Source organism: Galleria mellonella, unplaced genomic scaffold (genome assembly GCF_026898425.1).
Source record: "Galleria mellonella isolate WM207_F2 unplaced genomic scaffold, CSIRO_AGI_GalMel_v1 utg121, whole genome shotgun sequence".
NCBI lineage: Eukaryota > Metazoa > Arthropoda > Insecta > Lepidoptera > Pyralidae > Galleria > Galleria mellonella.
The window spans coordinates 3,542,784-3,564,425 of record NW_026441983.1 but is presented as its reverse complement, the minus strand read 5'-3'; the positions used below and the strand labels follow the sequence as shown (position 1 = coordinate 3,564,425).

The 21,642-nt window shown below is 35.3% G+C and overlaps 1 protein-coding gene across 2 annotated transcripts in view; it reads right to left on the bottom strand.

Moving 5' to 3' along the window:
• Nucleotides 1–2,295: 2,295 nt before the first annotated feature.
• Nucleotides 2,296–21,642, bottom strand: part of LOC113510170 (single-minded homolog 1) — an 82,654-nt gene continuing 63,307 nt past the window's right edge. For both annotated transcript variants that reach the window (XM_052898256.1, XM_031910670.2), the window contains exons 7-9: nucleotides 8,856–8,962; nucleotides 7,194–7,341; nucleotides 2,296–6,341 (exon numbers count right to left, since the gene is read on the bottom strand). In XM_052898256.1, the coding sequence (XP_052754216.1) occupies nucleotides 5,723–6,341; nucleotides 7,194–7,341; nucleotides 8,856–8,962 (874 nt within the window). In that variant the 3' untranslated portion in view covers nucleotides 2,296–5,722. The remainder of the gene's footprint in view (nucleotides 6,342–7,193; nucleotides 7,342–8,855; nucleotides 8,963–21,642) is intronic.

The window sequence follows — 21,642 nt, the reverse complement described above, 5'->3', positions numbered from 1 at the left end:
GTTACCATACCATTTTCACCCATCAAAATAACCTAACTGCGATTGCTAATCCGCCTGCCAAGCGTAGCAACTGCTGGCAAAACCCTCAACGGAGAGGTTTATGACCAGCAGTTGACATTTAAAGGCTGACATGGCGATGATAGTCAAATTAAAAAAAAAAAGACATTTTGTTGGCATATTTTAATAAATCATAATAAATAAAGGATACAATTTTATACGCTACATATTTTTAAATTATAAAAATCAAATCGTTCTACACACCTATTTTAACTATTGGAAATTTCTGTTACTATCTTCTAAAATTGGAAATTCAGCGTGTAAGATAAAGACCTCACTAGTTAAAATAGGTTTTAAAACGTTCGAGATTTTATTACGTACAAGGCTTTACTACATCTAGGTAATGTACTATATGTCTACCTAGACTATATAGATAGAGCATCGAGCCTCAAAAACGGGTCAACTTTTTGTCAGCTAATTGTCAAATTAACCGATCGTTTTTTTATCAGTGTTCTATATAGATAGATAGATAGATACTCTTTATTGTTTCCTCCAAAAGATTACAATAGTAAACTTATTATAAATATAAATAATTACAAGAAATAATCACAATGAGAAAACAATGGGCGGCCTTATCGCTAAGAGCGATCTCTTGCAGGCAACCTTTGGATGGAGAGGAGTAATTATAAACAATATATACTTACACATGTAATGTATTTTCACGTATTATTTATATTTAATAAATAAAATAAGTATTTATGTATTAAAAAGATGCAGAAATTATAAGACATAATTATAGAAGTTATAAAGGAATCACTCATAACTATATATCACGTAAAATTGTATGAAAAAATTGATCCGCTTTCCTCGAAGCATTTGTATGGAGACACTCTATCTATATAATCTAAGATGTCTACATTATTTACATATTTATAAGGACTAGTCGACTCCAATAGGATGGCACTTAATTCACAAATTTCGTATATATATACGTTTTGAAATAAAATGTACTACCGGCTTACCGAATGGAACATTCTAGGGGGAAAGGGATTGTTAGTAATGGAGACTGAGAATCCCATTGCTAGCAATATACTCAACCAGGTCGACCTTCTCGCGGTTCGCCCTGGAAACTATCATGGTTAATTCCTGATGAATTCATCATGATGGGCTAACTGGCCTGTTTTCATTCTCATCTATCACCCTTCACTGGTGCTCCGCCAGCGTATCCCGTTAGCGCAGGCGGGGTTACTATACCATTTTTACCCATCAAAAAAAAAATGGAACATTCTCTTAGAGTAACAATGCATTAGGAACGATTCTAACATACCTTCCTTTAAACCTATTCTCAAAAATAAATTTCAATTTGATAACACAGCGACATCTTTATTGTAAATGCCAATAGGAACTAAATTTCTAATACATTTAACTAATCAATAGATATAATAAAATCGTAACTGGTTACTGTCTGTACATGGAAGATGTATAAGAAAAACTGAAGAATTTTTGTCTGGTTGTTTTTTTTTTATACAACTTAGAATGGCAAACAAGCTAACGGCCCACCTGATGGAAAGTGGTAACCGTCACCTATAGACATGAGCAGTACCATGGACATAACAGAGTATACTGTTACGCCCATGATACCCCCCATGCACTAGTGCTCCGCCAGCGTATCCCGTTAGCGCAGGCGGGGTTACCAATCCATTTTCATCCAACAAAAAAAAATATAGCTTATTTTTCATATACATTTGTAAATATATGTATAATATTCAAATTACAGTACTCAATATAGATTTTATTTCGTAACAGACAGATTTCAAAAGGACAACTTCCATTGTCACAAAATTAAAACGATAGGATTCCTGTCGATTGCAGAAAGAATGGTGAAAATCGGATTGTATACTGTTTTGCTTTTTAGCAGTTGTCCTACTCTTGTGTTTGATTCAAATAGACAATTTTATATTAAGTATATTGATTGTTGTTTTAAAATTCATTCAAAATGGACAGGCAAAGAGCATGGCCCATACAGCCTAGTCATAAGTAAAATAAGTAAGTTATGTTAAGTATATGTATGTTTTTAATAGAAATATTAAAATATTTCTATTAAAGATATTTAAGTTTGAAAGATCGTAAACTTATTACATTTTGTCTTTATGTTATTTTTGTGACAATGTAGTAAGCAGTTAAATAAATAAAAAAAAAACAAACATACATAAGCAGGTTCTCTGTAAGATAAATTAATCTGGGGCAATAAAAAAGTTGACAATGAGTACTTACTTATATTTAGTATCATTAATTTATATATATATATATATTAACGAATACAGGGCGTTAGTACAATTTGGTATTTAGTTGAATAGTTACACTTTGTACATAGATCAAGTATCAAATATATTATTACTACTTAAAGTGTACAACTACAAATTAAAAGATACTAATCTATTATTGTCTATGATTTGATATTACGGTATCTGTACCGATTTTAAAATTCATAGTAATATAATATTACATTTAGATTAAGGAAGTAAATTCGATTAGGTATTTTTTTACAAAATATTAGTAATAGAGTCCGATTCTTTATCTATTATTAGTAATCATATAAAATAGAAAAAAGAAAAAGGAATAGGTTAATCATAAATAACTTTTTTTTTCTATTTTTTACATACTTTATTATGAGTAAATCATTGTCTTTACGGTCTAAATACCAAAATATAAAAAAAAAATCTCTATGGTTCTCTACCAAAGATTTTGGAATAGAAGTCATTCCTTGTTCTTAGTGATTGATTCGTTTTTCGATTTAAAAAATAAGTCTCTATGGAACCATAGAGACTTTTTTTTTTGAATAATTTCGAATGAATACCAATAATAAATAAAGGTCTCCTCTTTAGTTTTAGTATCTAATAGTATTTATACTTGCCCTATTTTATATTTTAGGGTAATTTTATACCAATAACATCTAGATGCAGTGTCTTCCTACAAATTGAACTCCTAATAAAAAATAAAAATTAAATTATTACTACTAATTTTGATTTTTTATTGACTGTTAAAGAAGTACCCATCGCGTCGCTAACCATAGTCCATAAGATAAAACGAGATGACGATATCCGGTGTCTTGTTCTTTTCTATACATGCGTTAACTGAATCGATTCTATCCAATCTTTATTCGTTTATAACTAATTGTATTTTCATATTATAAACCGATTTGTAAAATTCTTTTTTTTTTTTTATCTGAAATACCTTCACAATTGGTTCCGTTGAAATATTATAAAAATTGATTCAGCAGTTTAGTTTTTAAATAACTGGTTTTACCAGAATTTAAGTTGACTTTTTTTATGTGGAACACAAGCTTGTTAATATTGTTGTAATGGTCTTTATGTCTCTAACTAGCGCCGTTTTTGAAAAATTACCATAATACTTCCAAAAAAATAAGCTTAGTTATGTGGTTTTAACCACAATTATGGTCTAAAATAAAAAGAAAATACGAAATATAGTATCAATAATAATAACTATTATGAATCAGCGGGTCTACCATGAAATGAAATTCCGAAATTTCGGACTCAATTTCGTGTTTTTGTTTATACCAAAACCGGACCAACAAACATTTCGTTCGTCATACATCTTATCATAAAAGTCCAAAGGAACGTTATTTTAACATTTTTAATATTTCCAAACGGCATGTATTATGTAATTTTAACATCAAATTTGTGTTTCGTTTGGCTCCGAAATTTCGGAAAACATTTCATGGTAGGCCTTCTGTTTCGTATTAGAAAAGCGATAAAGGTCATTTTATGTCATTTATACTGATGTATCGAACCCTCGGAGCGTGAGTTCTACACTCACTTGACCGGTATTTTTAATAGCGGTATTTCTAATAATAATCTGATTGCTCAGCAGCCAGATATTGATATACTTAATACAAATTAAATACACTTTTTAAATTAGATATACTTTTTAAATGTTGTTTAAAAATTTTAAATTTGGAAAATAAACCTATGCTTCACTACACGTTTTGGGATATTGTAAGTGTGGTGAGCAATTTATAAATAAATAAATAGTATACTTGCGCGAAGTTGGGGTACATTTCGTATTTACTATGTTATTAATTTTAATAAAAAATATTGATATATCTATTTATATGCTCTAGCGATGGACAGTAACGTCCATTTTTAAAATATCACCAAAGTCCAACAGCGATTGCCAACCTGCATGCCAAGCCTGTCAACTACTGCCCACCCCCTCACCCCTTATGGGGCAGACCTATGTTCATCAGTGATACTACCTACTACGATGATATTACCAATTTTATATTTAAAAATTTCGTACATTCTAAGAAAAAATCAACAAGCCAACGGTTAGTGGACCGTTTTTGGAACGTTCCATTTTTAAATCGACACTCCATCTAGACGTATGTTATGTATATGATTTAAAAAAAAAAAACAAGAAATTAGGGAGCAATAAGAGAAAAAGATCATAATAAACTATTAAACTAGTATAATTTTTAATATATTATATAATATAAAATTTAAAACGTACATGTATAAATAAGCTATTACAGATAAGTCTTCGATTTATACTTAAATAATTCTATGTACAACTATTTACATATTTGGAATATCAACATCGCTACCACGAGTTTGTACAGATACGTTAATACATGATGCCTCGTTTAGAGGTGAAACACATGTTGCAAAACATGCGTGAACAAAATAACAGTCGGAGATTGATGGCTAATGTTTATTAACAGTTATGTAGATGTATGAGTAGATAGTCAATCTTTGAGTGTTGACTGTCACACATATACTAACGGTAGCGGAAGTAAAGAAAATGATTTTAATCAAATAACCAGTGATATCGACTTCCGGAATGTAACAGATAGTTCAATTAAAAGTACTTGTATTATTCCACGTTAAAGTTATGGAGTGAGTTTTCTAAATTATATAATGTATTTGAAATATTCGACAGTCGCTTAAATATCGAATGCAACAACTACTGTAGAAACTTTATAGTAATCTACTGTAGTAAATTATCTGTAAGCCTACAAATTCATGGTAGCGATACTGTCTTATGACGTCACTACACTAACGTTGTTCTCGATAACCGTTATTTGGTAATAACAGTTATAAATAAGCAAATAACGTTATGTTATCGCACCACTTGAAATAGTATGAGAAAATAAATTTACAATAGACACAATATCTTGCATAGTATATTTAATTTTGTTTAAATTCGTGTGAATCTTTCACTCTAATATTAGCACAGCGCCTTCATTTTTTTTTTTAATATAACAGTATAAAATAATTTTCGACTTCAGCAAATACACATACAGCCAATTAATTCAAATAAAAAGTTAATAATTCCTAATGACTGAAATTAGATGAGGAATAATTTGGCTCCAATATTGTTTTTTTTTTAAATAAAAAATTCTTTTTTAACAAAAATACCTACTTCAATTTTGACAAACTAGTGTTGGGACCGTTTCAAGGGTAAATTATTTTAATTAAAATGGATTTATAATGAGTAACTCATTTATAAAACCTATTTGGAAAATTCTTTTTTTATCTGAAAGGTTATACTTTTAGATTTGTCTCGTGCAAACTTTATCAAAATCGGTTCAATAGTTTACTGATTAAGTTAAAATAACTGGTTTTGGTTATGATTGAACTAGGTTTTTTTGTGGAATACACAATCTTAACTATGGTCTCTCCTCATGTACAGTTAAATAACTTCGTCAATGCACAAACTCGTTGACGCCCCCACCGTGGTGGTGGAACTGCTGCGTGTTGTCCACAATAACACTCGTGTAGCCCTCCTGAACTGACGGGCTTGGGGTCATCTTTCCGAAATTACTGCCAAAGTTCTCCGCGGGTCGGCCGTTTTGCGCTTGACCGTTATGGCCGTAAAACGATATTAGGTTCGTATAACTATACTGTTGATTAGCGATCTCCGAACTCTCAATAGAGCTGCACGAGGACGAGCTCGCCGAGAACGGCCGTTGATTTTGTGGGTAGTTAACGTAATTACCCGGCAATAACTCCGGTTCCGGATAGTTTTCGTTGTAGAACAGCTCCTGGTATGTGCCGTTCTGCTGATGCTGGTACTCCTCCTGGTTGTCGTACTGTTGGATGACTGGTAAAGCGTATTCTGGGTACGTGTACCCCCCACTCGAGTCACCGCTGAAGTCGCTCTCGTTTAAATGTATATGGCTGATTTTGTCTGTGTGCCGGAGGTGTGGCATTTGTGGTGAGGTGGTGGTGGTCGGGATGTGTTGGGAGGGGGTGGGGATGTCGTGGCTCGGTTTGGGTGGGCCCTGGTCGATGTTTAGTATAAGATGTTTCTCCTCGATGTCGCTGCAACAAAATATTGATAGTTGAACAAAATTGGTCTTCGCTGTTGCAATGTATTTTGGATAATAATGGCCGTGTCACAGTTACGTGTCAAGTTTTGTTGTTATTACTCGTGTTAATATGTAATTTACGTTATCATTATCGTCTCAGCCGCTATCTGTCCGCTGCTGAACGTAGGCCTCCACATAGACTGCATAGACCCAAAAATAACGGTCATGAGCCACTTGCATCTTTTGACTTTTAAGGTCGTCACTCCATCTGGTTAGGTAACTATCCTACATTGCGTTTGCTCGTATGGGGTCGCCACTCAAAAACCTTTCTTCCTCAACGGTTGTCGGGTGTAATTATGTACAAATAGCTGATTTGAAAAGCCATTTTGAATAAATCTACATGATTTTGTGAGTGTAGCTTATATGTATGTTTAATTGTAATGAATTATATTTTTTGTCTTTTTTTATTCAACTTAGATTGGCATGCAAGCTGACGGCCCACCTGATGGAAAGTGGTAACCGTCGCCTATAGACATGAGCAGTACCATGGACATAACAGAGTATACTGTTTCGCCCATGATACCCCATGCGTTGCCATTCCTGAGGACTCAGATATTATTCAGAGCAATAACATCTGAGTACAGAGAGTGGTACAGAGGTACCCTGTAAATTCACTGCCATATCCCACCCTTCAAACTGAAATACAGCCATGCAAATACAACTGCTTCACGGTAGAAACACGAATGGGACAGAGGTGTCTAAGCAAACAACTTTTGTACCAAATCTCCCTCTGGTAAAAAAAGTAATTAAAAATTGTCTGATAATAAAATTAATAAAAAATAAAAGCACAAAGTACTTTACTTACCTGAGCACATAATTAACAGAAACGATGCAGTGTGGGCGGGAGGAGCGCGAATTGTGCACTATGGTCGCATAACTCTGCATCCACACCCAGCCGCCTGACTTTGTCAGGAAACGGTAGTAGCGGGACGTCACTTGGCCCTTTGTTAGCACTGTCAAATGAGAACGAACATTTTTATATTTAGGAAAGAAAGAAGAAGGAAAGAAATATTTTTATTCAAGTCAAAAATTTTTTTTATAGTAATTTTTTCATTTCATTATTGATCATTCGGAACGTAATTACAGACAAGAAAACACGCAAGAAATTTAGCTGTTTTTTTTTTAAAGTTTAATTATATAAATAAAAAATTCGTGTGAAAATTCATCATCATCATCACATTAGCCACGCTTGGTAGCCGGATTGGCAACCGCAGTTAAGCTTTGGAGAGTATTATGAGCGACGCTGCTGCCCATCCCTCGCCCTCCCTTAGTCGACTCTTACAACACCCATGGGAAAGGAAGGTGTGACCTATTCTATAGCGGGACGACACGATCGGAATACAAAATACAAACAAATTTCTAAATTTTAGATAAAAATTAATTTATCAAATCGGTTTACAACTGACGGAGCTATGAGGTAACAAACATAAAAAAAAAACTACAATCGAATTGAGAACCTCTTTGTTTGAAATCGGTTGTTATACATTCTCTTTTGAGGAATTGTTTGAAATGATGCCCACAGCCACCTTTTATCACCGCGCCGCTCGCCATCGACAGGGAATTCATCCTCTACACGCTTGAACCTAAATGGTCACGTACAGTGCGGTTTCAAAGGAATTCCCCGCGAACGCTCAGGCTGTGGAACAAGCTTCCTACCGAGGTTTTCTCTAGAGCGGTGTTTCCCAACGTGGGGCCCACACCCCACACGGGTGCAATTTGATAGTTAAGGGGGGTGGCAATTAAAAAATGGTCTCGAAGCGATTTTAACCCTCTTTCTTTGGGCCATTTAAATACAATGCTACGAGTAGATATCGGTACCAAATTTAACAAAAAAAAGTAAAATAAAAAATGGTGTAAATATTTATTAGGTATAATTTCGTTTGACATTACCAAAATATCAACTGGGCGATTAGAGTCATCAAGTAAACTTTGTCGGGAAAAAATCTTAGATATGTTCAAGTGGGGCATGGCATAAAAAAGCTTGGGAAACTGTTGCTCTAGAGACTACAGTATTGAGTTCTTCAAAAAGGGTATATTAAGATTTCTTCAAGGTCAGCAACGCGCCCGTGACACCCCTAGCGTTACAGGCGTCCATAGGCTACAGTGATCATACCATCAGAGGGGCTGTAGGCTTTTTTGTCACCTTTGTGGTATTTACCAGAGGGAGACTTTGTACAAAAGTCGATTGCTTGGGTACCTATGTCTCATTCGTGTTTCAACCGTGAAGCAGTTGTGTTTGCATGGCTGTGTTTCGGTTTGAAGGGTGGGATATGGCGTGAATTTATCGGGTACAGAGGAATAACACCTGAGTCCTCAGGAATGGCAACGCATGGGAGGTATCATGGGCGAAACAGTATACTCTGTTATGTCCATGGTACTGCTCATGTCTATAGGCGAAAGTTACCACTTTCCATCAGGTTGTTTGCCATTCTAAGTTGTATAAAACAAGAAATACTGCTATACTCACGGGTACAATGCGAATATCTCATATGCAGCACGTCGGTTCCGTGTATATAATGGTATAGAGTCTTCTCGATGAGATCCTGTGGCTCGTAGCCGGTCAGTGATGCCACCCTGCAAAGAACATCACCATCAGCATCTTTCTTCTTTTTCCAAATGTACATATAATAGGTATATAGGATAACATTTTAATATGGGGGGAAGGGATTGTTAGTAAACGGATTACCAGTCCTATTGTTAGCAATATACCTGTCAGGTCGATCTCCTTGTGCTTCCTCTGGAAACCATTGTTTTGAATTCCAGGTGTATTCATCACGATGGGCTAATTGACCTGTCGTTTCATCCTCACCTATCATCCCTCACTGGTGCCCCGCCAGCGTATACCGTTACCATTCCACTATCATCTATTAAAAAAAAATTAATATTTCCCCATAACGTCTTCTTACAGAGTTAAGTTCGCCTGTTGTACATCTAGAGGGAGACTTTGTACAAAAATCGTTTGCTTGAGCATCTCTGCCCCTGTCGTGTTTCTACCGTGAAGCAGTTGTGTTTGCATGGCTGTATTTCGGTTTGAAGGGTGGGATATGGCAGTGAATTTACAGGGTACAGAGGAATAACACCTGAGTCCTCAGGAATGGCAACGCACGGAAGCTATCATGAGCGAAACAGTATACTCTGTTATATCCATAGTACTGCTCATGTGTATAGGCGACGGTTACCACTTTCCATCAGGTGGGCCGTCAGCTTGTTTGCCATTCTAAGCTGTATAAAAAAAAATGTAGAATTGCTAAGTTCTATTTTTAAACTTAACTTTTTATTTATCTAGTGTGTGACAAGCCATGATGGCTTATAGTAATTGATCATTAAACAAAGCGCACTTCCCTCCTGTAGTGTTCTCACTTTCGACGCACCCCTCACTTGTCCGGTTAATTGGCGGAAGTGATTTGTTTTTTTTATGTCAACAGTTTTTTCGTATGAAAAAACAATATGCGAACACTCGATGTCGTGGGGTGAAGAGGACACGTGGAAAAAGCGGTTATTAGATCCATTAGCGGGTCGCTGGGTGTTAGTTAATGAAAAATAACAGTTTTTTTTAAGCGATTCGTTTTTATACGGTAACAGTTATTTGTTTAGTTAATTTTAAACTTTTGCGTCGGTTGAAAATTTTTTTTTGATGGGTGAAAATGGTATGGTAACCCCGCCTGCGCTTACGGGATACGCTGGCGGAGCACCAGTGAAGGGTGATAGATGAGAATGAAAACAGGTCAGTTAGCCCATCATGATGAATTCATCAGGAATTAACCATGATAGTTTCCAGGGGGAACCGCGAGGAGGTCGACCTGGTTGGGTATATTGCTAGCAATGGGATTCTCAGTCTCCATTATCATCTATTAAAAAAACAACTAGCAATTAATGATACCCGATAGTGTAAACCTATCTACAAGTAAAAATTAAAAAAACCAACACGAAATATATGACGTCAGCAGTTTTTTATTCTCTGTAAATAAAGTTCAAAGTCGACAGACTTTATGCATTATATGATCAATAAAATAGATCTTATTACATTTGCAGTAGAATAGAAAATTGCTCGTACAATTGTCGTCGTAACTTGAACAATTATCCCCTTTGTGTGCCGTGCCACCCTTGTTTGTGAAATAGTGTGAGGGGTGGAGACGTGCTGCTTTTTAAATTAAATTTGTTTTCCAATTTTAATATTTTTTTTTTAAATTGTAAAGTACTTATATTTTAATATCAATATTTTTTTACAAATTATCTAATAATAATAAGTGCTATACAGTCAGACCAATTGCTTAGTCCTTCATCAAGACTGCCTTTCCAATCAGAAACCAGGCAACGAATATTTGGGAAGCACAACTCATTGCATTTAGACTGACGCTGATTCAGAATTGATATGTATTTTTTACGTACTTATATATATATATATATATATATATATATATATATATATATATATATATATATTTCGTTTTATTTTAATTTTGTTGGTTGTTCATTTAATTAAAAGGTTAACTAACAGTATACATTCTAATATACCTTATCTCATTCATAATTAGCTAAGATATCGGTATAATATATATATTATACCGATATTATACCTGAAAGAATATATTACAGTATAATTAAGTATAATATTAACACAATTAAAGTAGTTTTTTTTTTTTTTGTGAAACACAATCTTTAATTACTGTTACTATTCTACCTATGAAACTGAATATTTTTCTGAAAGCATCATGTCTCAAAAAACGAAAACTAAATTGGACACTCTTAAACTAACGTGGCGCATCCGGCTGTCTGATTAGTTACAGAAAGTTAATATGTAATTTGTGAATTAAAAATTCCTTTAAAAACATTAGACTTAAGAATAAATGAAATATGTGATTTCCCACATTACAAATTTTATACTTTAGCGTTGTTGATAGATATTTTAAATAAAAAAAATAAGATATGTAGGTTTTATTTTAAACTACTTAGAATGGCAGACAAGCTGACGGTCCACCTGATGGAAAGTGGTAATCGTCGCCTATAGACATGAGCAGTACCATGGACAACAGAGTATATTGTTTTGCCCATGATACCCCCCATGCGTTGCCATTCCTGAGGACTCAGGTGTTATGTCTCTGTACTTTGTAAATTCACTGCCATATCCCACCCTTTACTTGTAATCACGATGCATCATAAAATTATTCTAATTGATTCTGTACTAGCACGGTATGTCCAGCTATCTAATTAGTTTAAATAAATAAATAAAATATAAGAAGCTCAAAATTACGGACACAATTAAAGTAATATTTACTATTCTTGTTCCATGTGGTTCCGGCATAGAATAAACCACCCCTTCCTTTCTCGTGGGTGTCGTAAGAGGCGACTGAGAGAACTTAATGGCCTGGGGATCGGAAGCAGTGTCCCTCTTTAAAACATCACTGAAGTCTAGCGACGGTTGCTAACCCGCTTGCCAAATGTGACAACTACTGGCAAAATCACGCAAGAGGAAGACCTATGTTAAGCAGTGGACAGTTAACATGATGATAAATTATTAAAAAAAAATTCAAAACTTAATGTCATTGTATACTGTATCTATTACTTCAAAAAGGGAGGTCGAATTGATAATTTCCTCCTTTTTAAAGTTAGTACAAGATCAGTTGTTATTATTACTAAGAATTTACAAATCGAACAAAATGACCAGGAAATAAAATTATTATAAAATGCTGAGTCAGCCGACTCCACGGTCGGCGTTGTGCTGATCCGTGCGGAACTGGCGAGCTCATTATGGCACGTTCACGTGTAAAGTTGTTTCAGAATATAATATTGGACTTTCAATCTAAGGTAATAAGGTGTATATTGGATAAATCTTGTGTAAGTCTGCTAGGTACATACATATACACAACTAAAGATGTGTACCTACTATTAAAGTTTTCTTTTTTTTAATATATCCATGCAGCCATAGTTTTTTGAGTATATTCAGATTATGACATAGATTAAGCACAGGTATCTATGACATTCTCTATCTACGGATTCCGATAATCCTTACAAGTTATATTTTTTTTTACCAAGAAGTTGGCAGACAAGCATACAGCCCGTTTGATAGTTTTAATGTGGTTTTATGGTATGGTGTTTTTCAATATTTTTTATGACGCGACCCCCTTATTATGTAAAAATATCTTGCGACCCCTTACCTCCCCCCACCCCACGGTTTCGAATGTATATGAATTTTATTATAGTACAATTATGAAATCCGTACAGTTGTATTTATATTTACAGTTAGGTATCGATAAAATAAAATAAATAATACATAATAAAGTATCGGAAACAGATATGTAATCGATGTCTGTTATACATACTTCATTATGTATTATTGGTTGATTGATGTATTTAGGGAACTGTTGATTTTTCACTGCTTCGCGACCTTCCGCCACCTCCTTGTAGAGGCTCGGGAGGTCGCGACCCACACTTTGAAAAACACTGTGGTAAACCATAGACTTAGATGTATTTACGTACTAACAAATCTAAGTGGTAAGCGATTACTCTAGCCTACAAAAATGAGTTTGAAAGAGGTCTAAATTTACAAAGTTCACAATAGTTTTTTTTTTTAATATACCTACATTTCTTATTCATCCCTTTCAAACTTCCTCATCCGTCCACTTTCCATTCACCTCTATGTCAGCGATTCCTAAAATGGATTCCGCAGAACCTAGGGGTTCCGTAAAAGTCATCAGAGTTCAGCGAAATTATTTATATGGTGAAACAATTTCATTGTTCACATTAAAATTTAAAGGAAACCATAAAGTGGTAAACTTTTAAAATATATCTAATAAAAGTTTTTGTTCTTATTTAAATTACAGTGTTTGTGATTTGTAATTGCTTGATATGGGGTTCCATAAAATAAAAGGTGGTGGGCGTTCCGTTATCTTAAAAGTTTAAGAACCCCTACTCTATGTCCACATTTCGAATACCTCAAGCGTCTTTCTTTCCTTTTGCGCCATTGTCTATGTTTCAAACCCATAAATTTATTATTTTTAAATTAGAATAAAATATTAAATAATAGTGAATGTAATGAACACACACAATGTATTTTATCTATATTTCTTTTTGTTTTTATTTTTTCTACGAAATTTCGCGGCTGGCTTTTGGCCACATCAGAATATCAGTGTTCTGCCATTTTCTAGGGCAAAGAAATAAGTTGAGTTGTGACCATTTTGTTAAGAAGAGATCTTTATCTAACAATGATAGTGCTCTCCTTTATCTGTGCGTTACCTAGCAACTTGTTTTGTTAATGTTCTGTCGAAATAAATATTACTTTCACTACAAATATACGTACTAATATTCAATCTTAAATCTATTACATTTCCTGTTCCCTTTGATTTCTTAAAGTGGTAGCAGAGCGTATGAGTATCATAGAAGCTAGAATCAATTGAAAACGTACCCATTATCAAGATATGGATAAGTCAATTGTAGAAGCGTCGAAGGTTCAAATTGGGAACATAAACTCTAAAAACTTTAAAACATGGAAGTTTAAGTTTCTGATGGTGTTAAAAGGCGTGCCGGGGGCATTAGATATATTGGAAGGTAAGAGACCGAAGCCAGTATTGCAAGGTATGGCCACACCAGAAGAAAAGGCAATGTATACGAAAGATTTAGAAGAGTACAATAGAATAGACAGTACTATAGTAGTCCTGCTTACGACAAATATGTCAGATGACACATTACAGAAATTAATGCGCTTTGATAATTCTAAGGACATGTGGGATGAATTACAAAGACTTTATGGAGGATGTATAATAGACAGATCGTACGAATTATGTCAAAATTTTTTCGGATATCAGAAAGAACCAAGTCATGACATGGCCACTCATATTTCATCGCTAAAGGGAATATGGTATGAATTAAATTCGGCATTGAATACAACTGGTGATTTGCCGGAAATTTTATTGATATATCAAATTCTACATACTCTCCCTTCCGAATATTTTGGTTTTAAGTCAAGCTGGCTATTGATGTCAAAGACCGATCGCACTGTTAACAACCTAACCGTTCAGTTATGTGCCCACGAAAAGTCATAATTAACAAAGTAGAAAAAGAGACACTAAGCACTTCTGAAGCATTATATACAAAAGCAGAAGAGAAGAAGAAAAAGGACAAGAAGAAGAAAAATAATTTTCATAAATGTAACTATTGCGGAGAGACAGGACATTTTGTAAGGAAATGTAAGAAATGGATCTCAGATGGCAGACCACCTAAGAAGTCGACTGCTGTGAATATGAACTTGACGGTCCTTACTATTGAAGAGGACTTTAGGAATGATGTCAAAAATTCTACAGATTGGTACGTTGACAATGGGGCAACCAGTCATGTAACCAACAGAGGAGATCTTTTTCAGGACTTCATTTATTTTAAAAGTTCGCACACAGTTACCGGCGCTAACGAGCAGAGTATCCAAGCTATAGGGATTGGTACAATCCGTGCAGAAGCTGAGGTAGAGGGACGACTTGAACAAATTCTTTTAAAGGATGTATGGTATGTACCTGCTATAAGTAAAAATCTTTATTCTGTCCTAGCCACTCATGATATCGTAAAAGATAGCATCTTCGAGTCAACTCCGTTCGAATGCGTTATGAAGATAAATGGTGCAAAGAAACTGATTGGCACTCGAGATGTGCCACCACCACCACACCACTCTTTACCGTTTAAAAATGAGGTGCTTGAAACCAACTGTAGATGTAAATCAGCTATCCACCTCTAGTTTACTACAACTATATCATGAAAGATTTGGTCATCAGAATAAGTTACATGTAAAGAAATTATTGGAAAAGGAATTTCACATTAAAACAGAAGCAACTAAAGAGCTATGTGAAGGGTGCATTTATGGCAAATCACATAGACAAAAGTTTGGTATTAGAGAGAAGCCATCAAAACCAGGTGAACTAATCTGTACGGATATTTGTGGACCTTTCCCGTATTCGATTTCTAAACATCGTTACTTCGTGCTATTCAAAGATGTCCATACAAATTATCGTTGGGTATATCTATTACACCAAAAGTCTGAAGTATACCTAAAACTTCCCCTTCTGATAGCTGAAGTAAAAGCAGCTGGTCATGTAATAAGAGAACTTTTAAGTGACAATGGAGGAGAATTCAACAACGATAACGTCAGCGCAATTTTAAAAAAGGAAGGCATTAAACAACGGTTAACAATGCCATATACGCCACAACAAAATCCAACTGAGAGGGAAAATAGAACTGTGGTAGAAATGACAAGAACCTTAATGCATGCTCACGAAACAATTCCTGCGGGCTTATGGGCTGAATTGATTCAAACAGCGGTATATATCTTAAACAGAACTGGACCTGGACATGATGGTAAATCACCGCATGAATCATGGTACGGCGTAAAGCCAAGGATCACTCACTTAAGAACTATTTGTTACCCACATATTCCGAAACAAAGAAGGCATAAGTTAGATAAAAAGGCTCAGAAGGGAATTTTAATTGGCTACGACTCCGATGAAGGCTATCGTATATGGGATAATATACAGCAAGTCATAGTAAGATCGAGAGACGTAACTTTTAATGAAACTCCCTTAGTATCACCTATAAAAAGTATGGCAGATTTAAAGAGCGAACTAGAAAATATACAAGAGTCTGAGCAACGTAAATATAGAACTGATGAGCAACAGTCAAATTTTCAATTTAACTTTCCAAATATTGACGTGGAATGTGAAAAAAACAGGACTCTTAGAGAACCTTCCATAAGAAATAATGATGATAATAACGAGATAACAGAGCCTGATATTGTTAATGATAATAACGATAATATAATTGACAGTACTGTACCAATATTGTTAGGACAGCATAATGGATCTGAACAGTCAGTGGACTCAGACAGTCAAGACGTAGATGAGGCAGCGGCTAACACTGCACCGCTTTCTGCAAGTGAAGTAGAGAATGAAGGCAGTATGACGCTTAGAAATAGAGCAAGTCTCAGACCTCCAAATCGTTACGGTGATTTTATATGTAATATCTGTAATGTTAACTTGACTGAAGAATCTCTGTTAGAACCAACTACGTTTAAACAAGCTATGATAAGTACTGAATCTGACATGTGGCGTGCTGCTATGGATACTGAAATTAATTCCCTTCAAGAAAATCAAACCTGGGAAATGGTAGATTTGCCCAAGGGTAGGAAAGCGATTCCTTGCAAATGGATTTATAAAATCAAAACTAATCCTGATGGTACTATTGAGAAATATAAGGCTCGATTAGTAATAAAAGGATACTCGCAGAAAAAGGGACTTGATTATTATGAAACATTCAGCCCTGTAGCAAAGACAAGTACTATAAGAGCTGTTCTTAGTATTGCTGCACAAGAGAATTTAACCTTATCCCAATTTGACGTCACCACTGCATTCCTTTATGGAAGTCTAAACGAAGAAATTTATATGAAACCTCCTGAAGGATACAACGACAATTCAGGGAAAGTATGTAAACTCAAAAAGTCTCTATACGGTTTAAAGCAAGCACCTAGATGCTGGAACCATTGTATTACAGAGTACATTTTGAAAATTGGATTTGAGCAAAACTCTAGCGATCCATGCCTTTTTATAAGAAATAAAGATAAGAAGGATAGAAAGCTTATTCTAGCGCTTTATGTTGATGACGGATTGATTGCATCTAGTAATCCGAAAGAGACTGAAAACTTTTTAAATGAGATGCGACAGCAGTTTAAGATTACTACCAAATCCGGCAGTTATTTCTTAGGAATAGAAATAGAGAGACACGTTGATGGATCAATAAAAATCCATCAACAGGGATATTCAAAACGATTGCTTGAAAGATTTGGAATGCAAAATTGTAAAGCAGCTGTAACACCCATTGTGAAAGATTCTAATATACCAATTGAGAAAGAAAAGGAATCTATCACATTCCCATATCGACAAGCGGTTGGAGCACTTTCTTATCTAGCGATAGGAACGCGCCCGGATATAGCATATGCACTTAGCGTTGTCTCTCGAAATCTTGACAATCCTTCATCAGAAGATATAACAAAAGTGAAGCGAGTTTTACGCTATATCAAAGGTACCACAGATTACGGTATCACTTATCAATCCTCTGTAAAGTCAACGTGTATACTGAGTTACAGTGACGCGGATCATGGTGGAGATACTGTAACTGGACGATCGACATCTGGAATGATTTGCTTGTATTCTAATGGTGCTATTGCATGGCAAAGCAAGAGACAGTCTTCAGTCGCAATATCATCCACTGAAGCTGAGATTGTAGCAGCCAGTGAAACTACTAGAGAACTTATATGGCTAAAAAGGATTCTACAATTCATGATAATGGGAGATGTCACTATGAAGCTTTATTTAGACAATGAATCAGCTATAAGACTGGCTCACGACCCACCCTTTGAGTGTCACCAGAGAACAAAGCATATTCGCCTTAGACACTTTTTCATTCGAGAGTGCGTCATTTCAGGATGTCTTGAAGTCTTCAAAACTGATGGAGAGAATCAACTAGCTGACTTCTTAACGAAGCCTCTCTTTAAGCCAAGATTGATGCAACTTTGCAAACAAGTTGGATTAAAAGAGGAGACCGGATGTTAAGAAGAGATCTTTATCTAACAATGATAGTGCTCTTATTTATCTGTGCGTTACCTAGCAACTTGTTTTGTTAATGTTCTGTCGAAATAATTATTACTTTCACTACAAATATACGTACTAATATTCTATCTTAAATCTATTACATTTCCTGTTCCCTTTGATTTCTTAAAGTGGTAGCAGAGCGTATGAGTATCATAGAAGCTAGAATCAATTGAAAACGTACCCATTATCAAGATATGGATAAGTCAATTGTAGAAGCGTCGAAGGTTCAAATTGGGAACATAAACTCTAAAAACTTTAAAACATGGAAGTTTAAGTTTCTGATGGTGTTAAAAGGCGTGCCGGGGGCATTAGATATATTGGAAGGTAAGAGACCGAAGCCAGTATTGCAAGGTATGGCCACACCAGAAGAAAAGGCAATGTATACGAAAGATTTAGAAGAGTACAATAGAATAGACAGTACTATAGTAGTCCTGCTTACGACAAATATGTCAGATGACACATTACAGAAATTAATGCGCTTTGATAATTCTAAGGACATGTGGGATGAATTACAAAGACTTTATGGAGGATGTATAATAGACAGATCGTACGAATTATGTCAAAATTTTTTCGGATATCAGAAAGAACCAAGTCATGACATGGCCACTCATATTTCATCGCTAAAGGGAATATGGTATGAATTAAATTCGGCATTGAATACAACTGGTGATTTGCCGGAAATTTTATTGATATATCAAATTCTACATACTCTCCCTTCCGAATATTTTGGTTTTAAGTCAAGCTGGCTATTGATGTCAAAGACCGATCGCACTGTTAACAACCTAACCGTTCAGTTATGTGCCCACGAAAAGTCATAATTAACAAAGTAGAAAAAGAGACACTAAGCACTTCTGAAGCATTATATACAAAAGCAGAAGAGAAGAAGAAAAAGGACAAGAAGAAGAAAAATAATTTTCATAAATGTAACTATTGCGGAGAGACAGGACATTTTGTAAGGAAATGTAAGAAATGGATCTCAGATGGCAGACCACCTAAGAAGTCGACTGCTGTGAATATGAACTTGACGGTCCTTACTATTGAAGAGGACTTTAGGAATGATGTCAAAAATTCTACAGATTGGTACGTTGACAATGGGGCAACCAGTCATGTAACCAACAGAGGAGATCTTTTTCAGGACTTCATTTATTTTAAAAGTTCGCACACAGTTACCGGCGCTAACGAGCAGAGTATCCAAGCTATAGGGATTGGTACAATCCGTGCAGAAGCTGAGGTAGAGGGACGACTTGAACAAATTCTTTTAAAGGATGTATGGTATGTACCTGCTATAAGTAAAAATCTTTATTCTGTCCTAGCCACTCATGATATCGTAAAAGATAGCATCTTCGAGTCAACTCCGTTCGAATGCGTTATGAAGATAAATGGTGCAAAGAAACTGATTGGCACTCGAGATGTGCCACCACCACCACACCACTCTTTACCGTTTAAAAATGAGGTGCTTGAAACCAACTGTAGATGTAAATCAGCTATCCACCTCTAGTTTACTACAACTATATCATGAAAGATTTGGTCATCAGAATAAGTTACATGTAAAGAAATTATTGGAAAAGGAATTTCACATTAAAACAGAAGCAACTAAAGAGCTATGTGAAGGGTGCATTTATGGCAAATCACATAGACAAAAGTTTGGTATTAGAGAGAAGCCATCAAAACCAGGTGAACTAATCTGTACGGATATTTGTGGACCTTTCCCGTATTCGATTTCTAAACATCGTTACTTCGTGCTATTCAAAGATGTCCATACAAATTATCGTTGGGTATATCTATTACACCAAAAGTCTGAAGTATACCTAAAACTTCCCCTTCTGATAGCTGAAGTAAAAGCAGCTGGTCATGTAATAAGAGAACTTTTAAGTGACAATGGAGGAGAATTCAACAACGATAACGTCAGCGCAATTTTAAAAAAGGAAGGCATTAAACAACGGTTAACAATGCCATATACGCCACAACAAAATCCAACTGAGAGGGAAAATAGAACTGTGGTAGAAATGACAAGAACCTTAATGCATGCTCACGAAACAATTCCTGCGGGCTTATGGGCTGAATTGATTCAAACAGCGGTATATATCTTAAACAGAACTGGACCTGGACATGATGGTAAATCACCGCATGAATCATGGTACGGCGTAAAGCCAAGGATCACTCACTTAAGAACTATTTGTTACCCACATATTCCGAAACAAAGAAGGCATAAGTTAGATAAAAAGGCTCAGAAGGGAATTTTAATTGGCTACGACTCCGATGAAGGCTATCGTATATGGGATAATATACAGCAAGTCATAGTAAGATCGAGAGACGTAACTTTTAATGAAACTCCCTTAGTATCACCTATAAAAAGTATGGCAGATTTAAAGAGCGAACTAGAAAATATACAAGAGTCTGAGCAACGTAAATATAGAACTGATGAGCAACAGTCAAATTTTCAATTTAACTTTCCAAATATTGACGTGGAATGTGAAAAAAACAGGACTCTTAGAGAACCTTCCATAAGAAATAATGATGATAATAACGAGATAACAGAGCCTGATATTGTTAATGATAATAACGATAATATAATTGACAGTACTGTACCAATATTGTTAGGACAGCATAATGGATCTGAACAGTCAGTGGACTCAGACAGTCAAGACGTAGATGAGGCAGCGGCTAACACTGCACCGCTTTCTGCAAGTGAAGTAGAGAATGAAGGCAGTATGACGCTTAGAAATAGAGCAAGTCTCAGACCTCCAAATCGTTACGGTGATTTTATATGTAATATCTGTAATGTTAACTTGACTGAAGAATCTCTGTTAGAACCAACTACGTTTAAACAAGCTATGATAAGTACTGAATCTGACATGTGGCGTGCTGCTATGGATACTGAAATTAATTCCCTTCAAGAAAATCAAACCTGGGAAATGGTAGATTTGCCCAAGGGTAGGAAAGCGATTCCTTGCAAATGGATTTATAAAATCAAAACTAATCCTGATGGTACTATTGAGAAATATAAGGCTCGATTAGTAATAAAAGGATACTCGCAGAAAAAGGGACTTGATTATTATGAAACATTCAGCCCTGTAGCAAAGACAAGTACTATAAGAGCTGTTCTTAGTATTGCTGCACAAGAGAATTTAACCTTATCCCAATTTGACGTCACCACTGCATTCCTTTATGGAAGTCTAAACGAAGAAATTTATATGAAACCTCCTGAAGGATACAACGACAATTCAGGGAAAGTATGTAAACTCAAAAAGTCTCTATACGGTTTAAAGCAAGCACCTAGATGCTGGAACCATTGTATTACAGAGTACATTTTGAAAATTGGATTTGAGCAAAACTCTAGCGATCCATGCCTTTTTATAAGAAATAAAGATAAGAAGGATAGAAAGCTTATTCTAGCGCTTTATGTTGATGACGGATTGATTGCATCTAGTAATCCGAAAGAGACTGAAAACTTTTTAAATGAGATGCGACAGCAGTTTAAGATTACTACCAAATCCGGCAGTTATTTCTTAGGAATAGAAATAGAGAGACACGTTGATGGATCAATAAAAATCCATCAACAGGGATATTCAAAACGATTGCTTGAAAGATTTGGAATGCAAAATTGTAAAGCAGCTGTAACACCCATTGTGA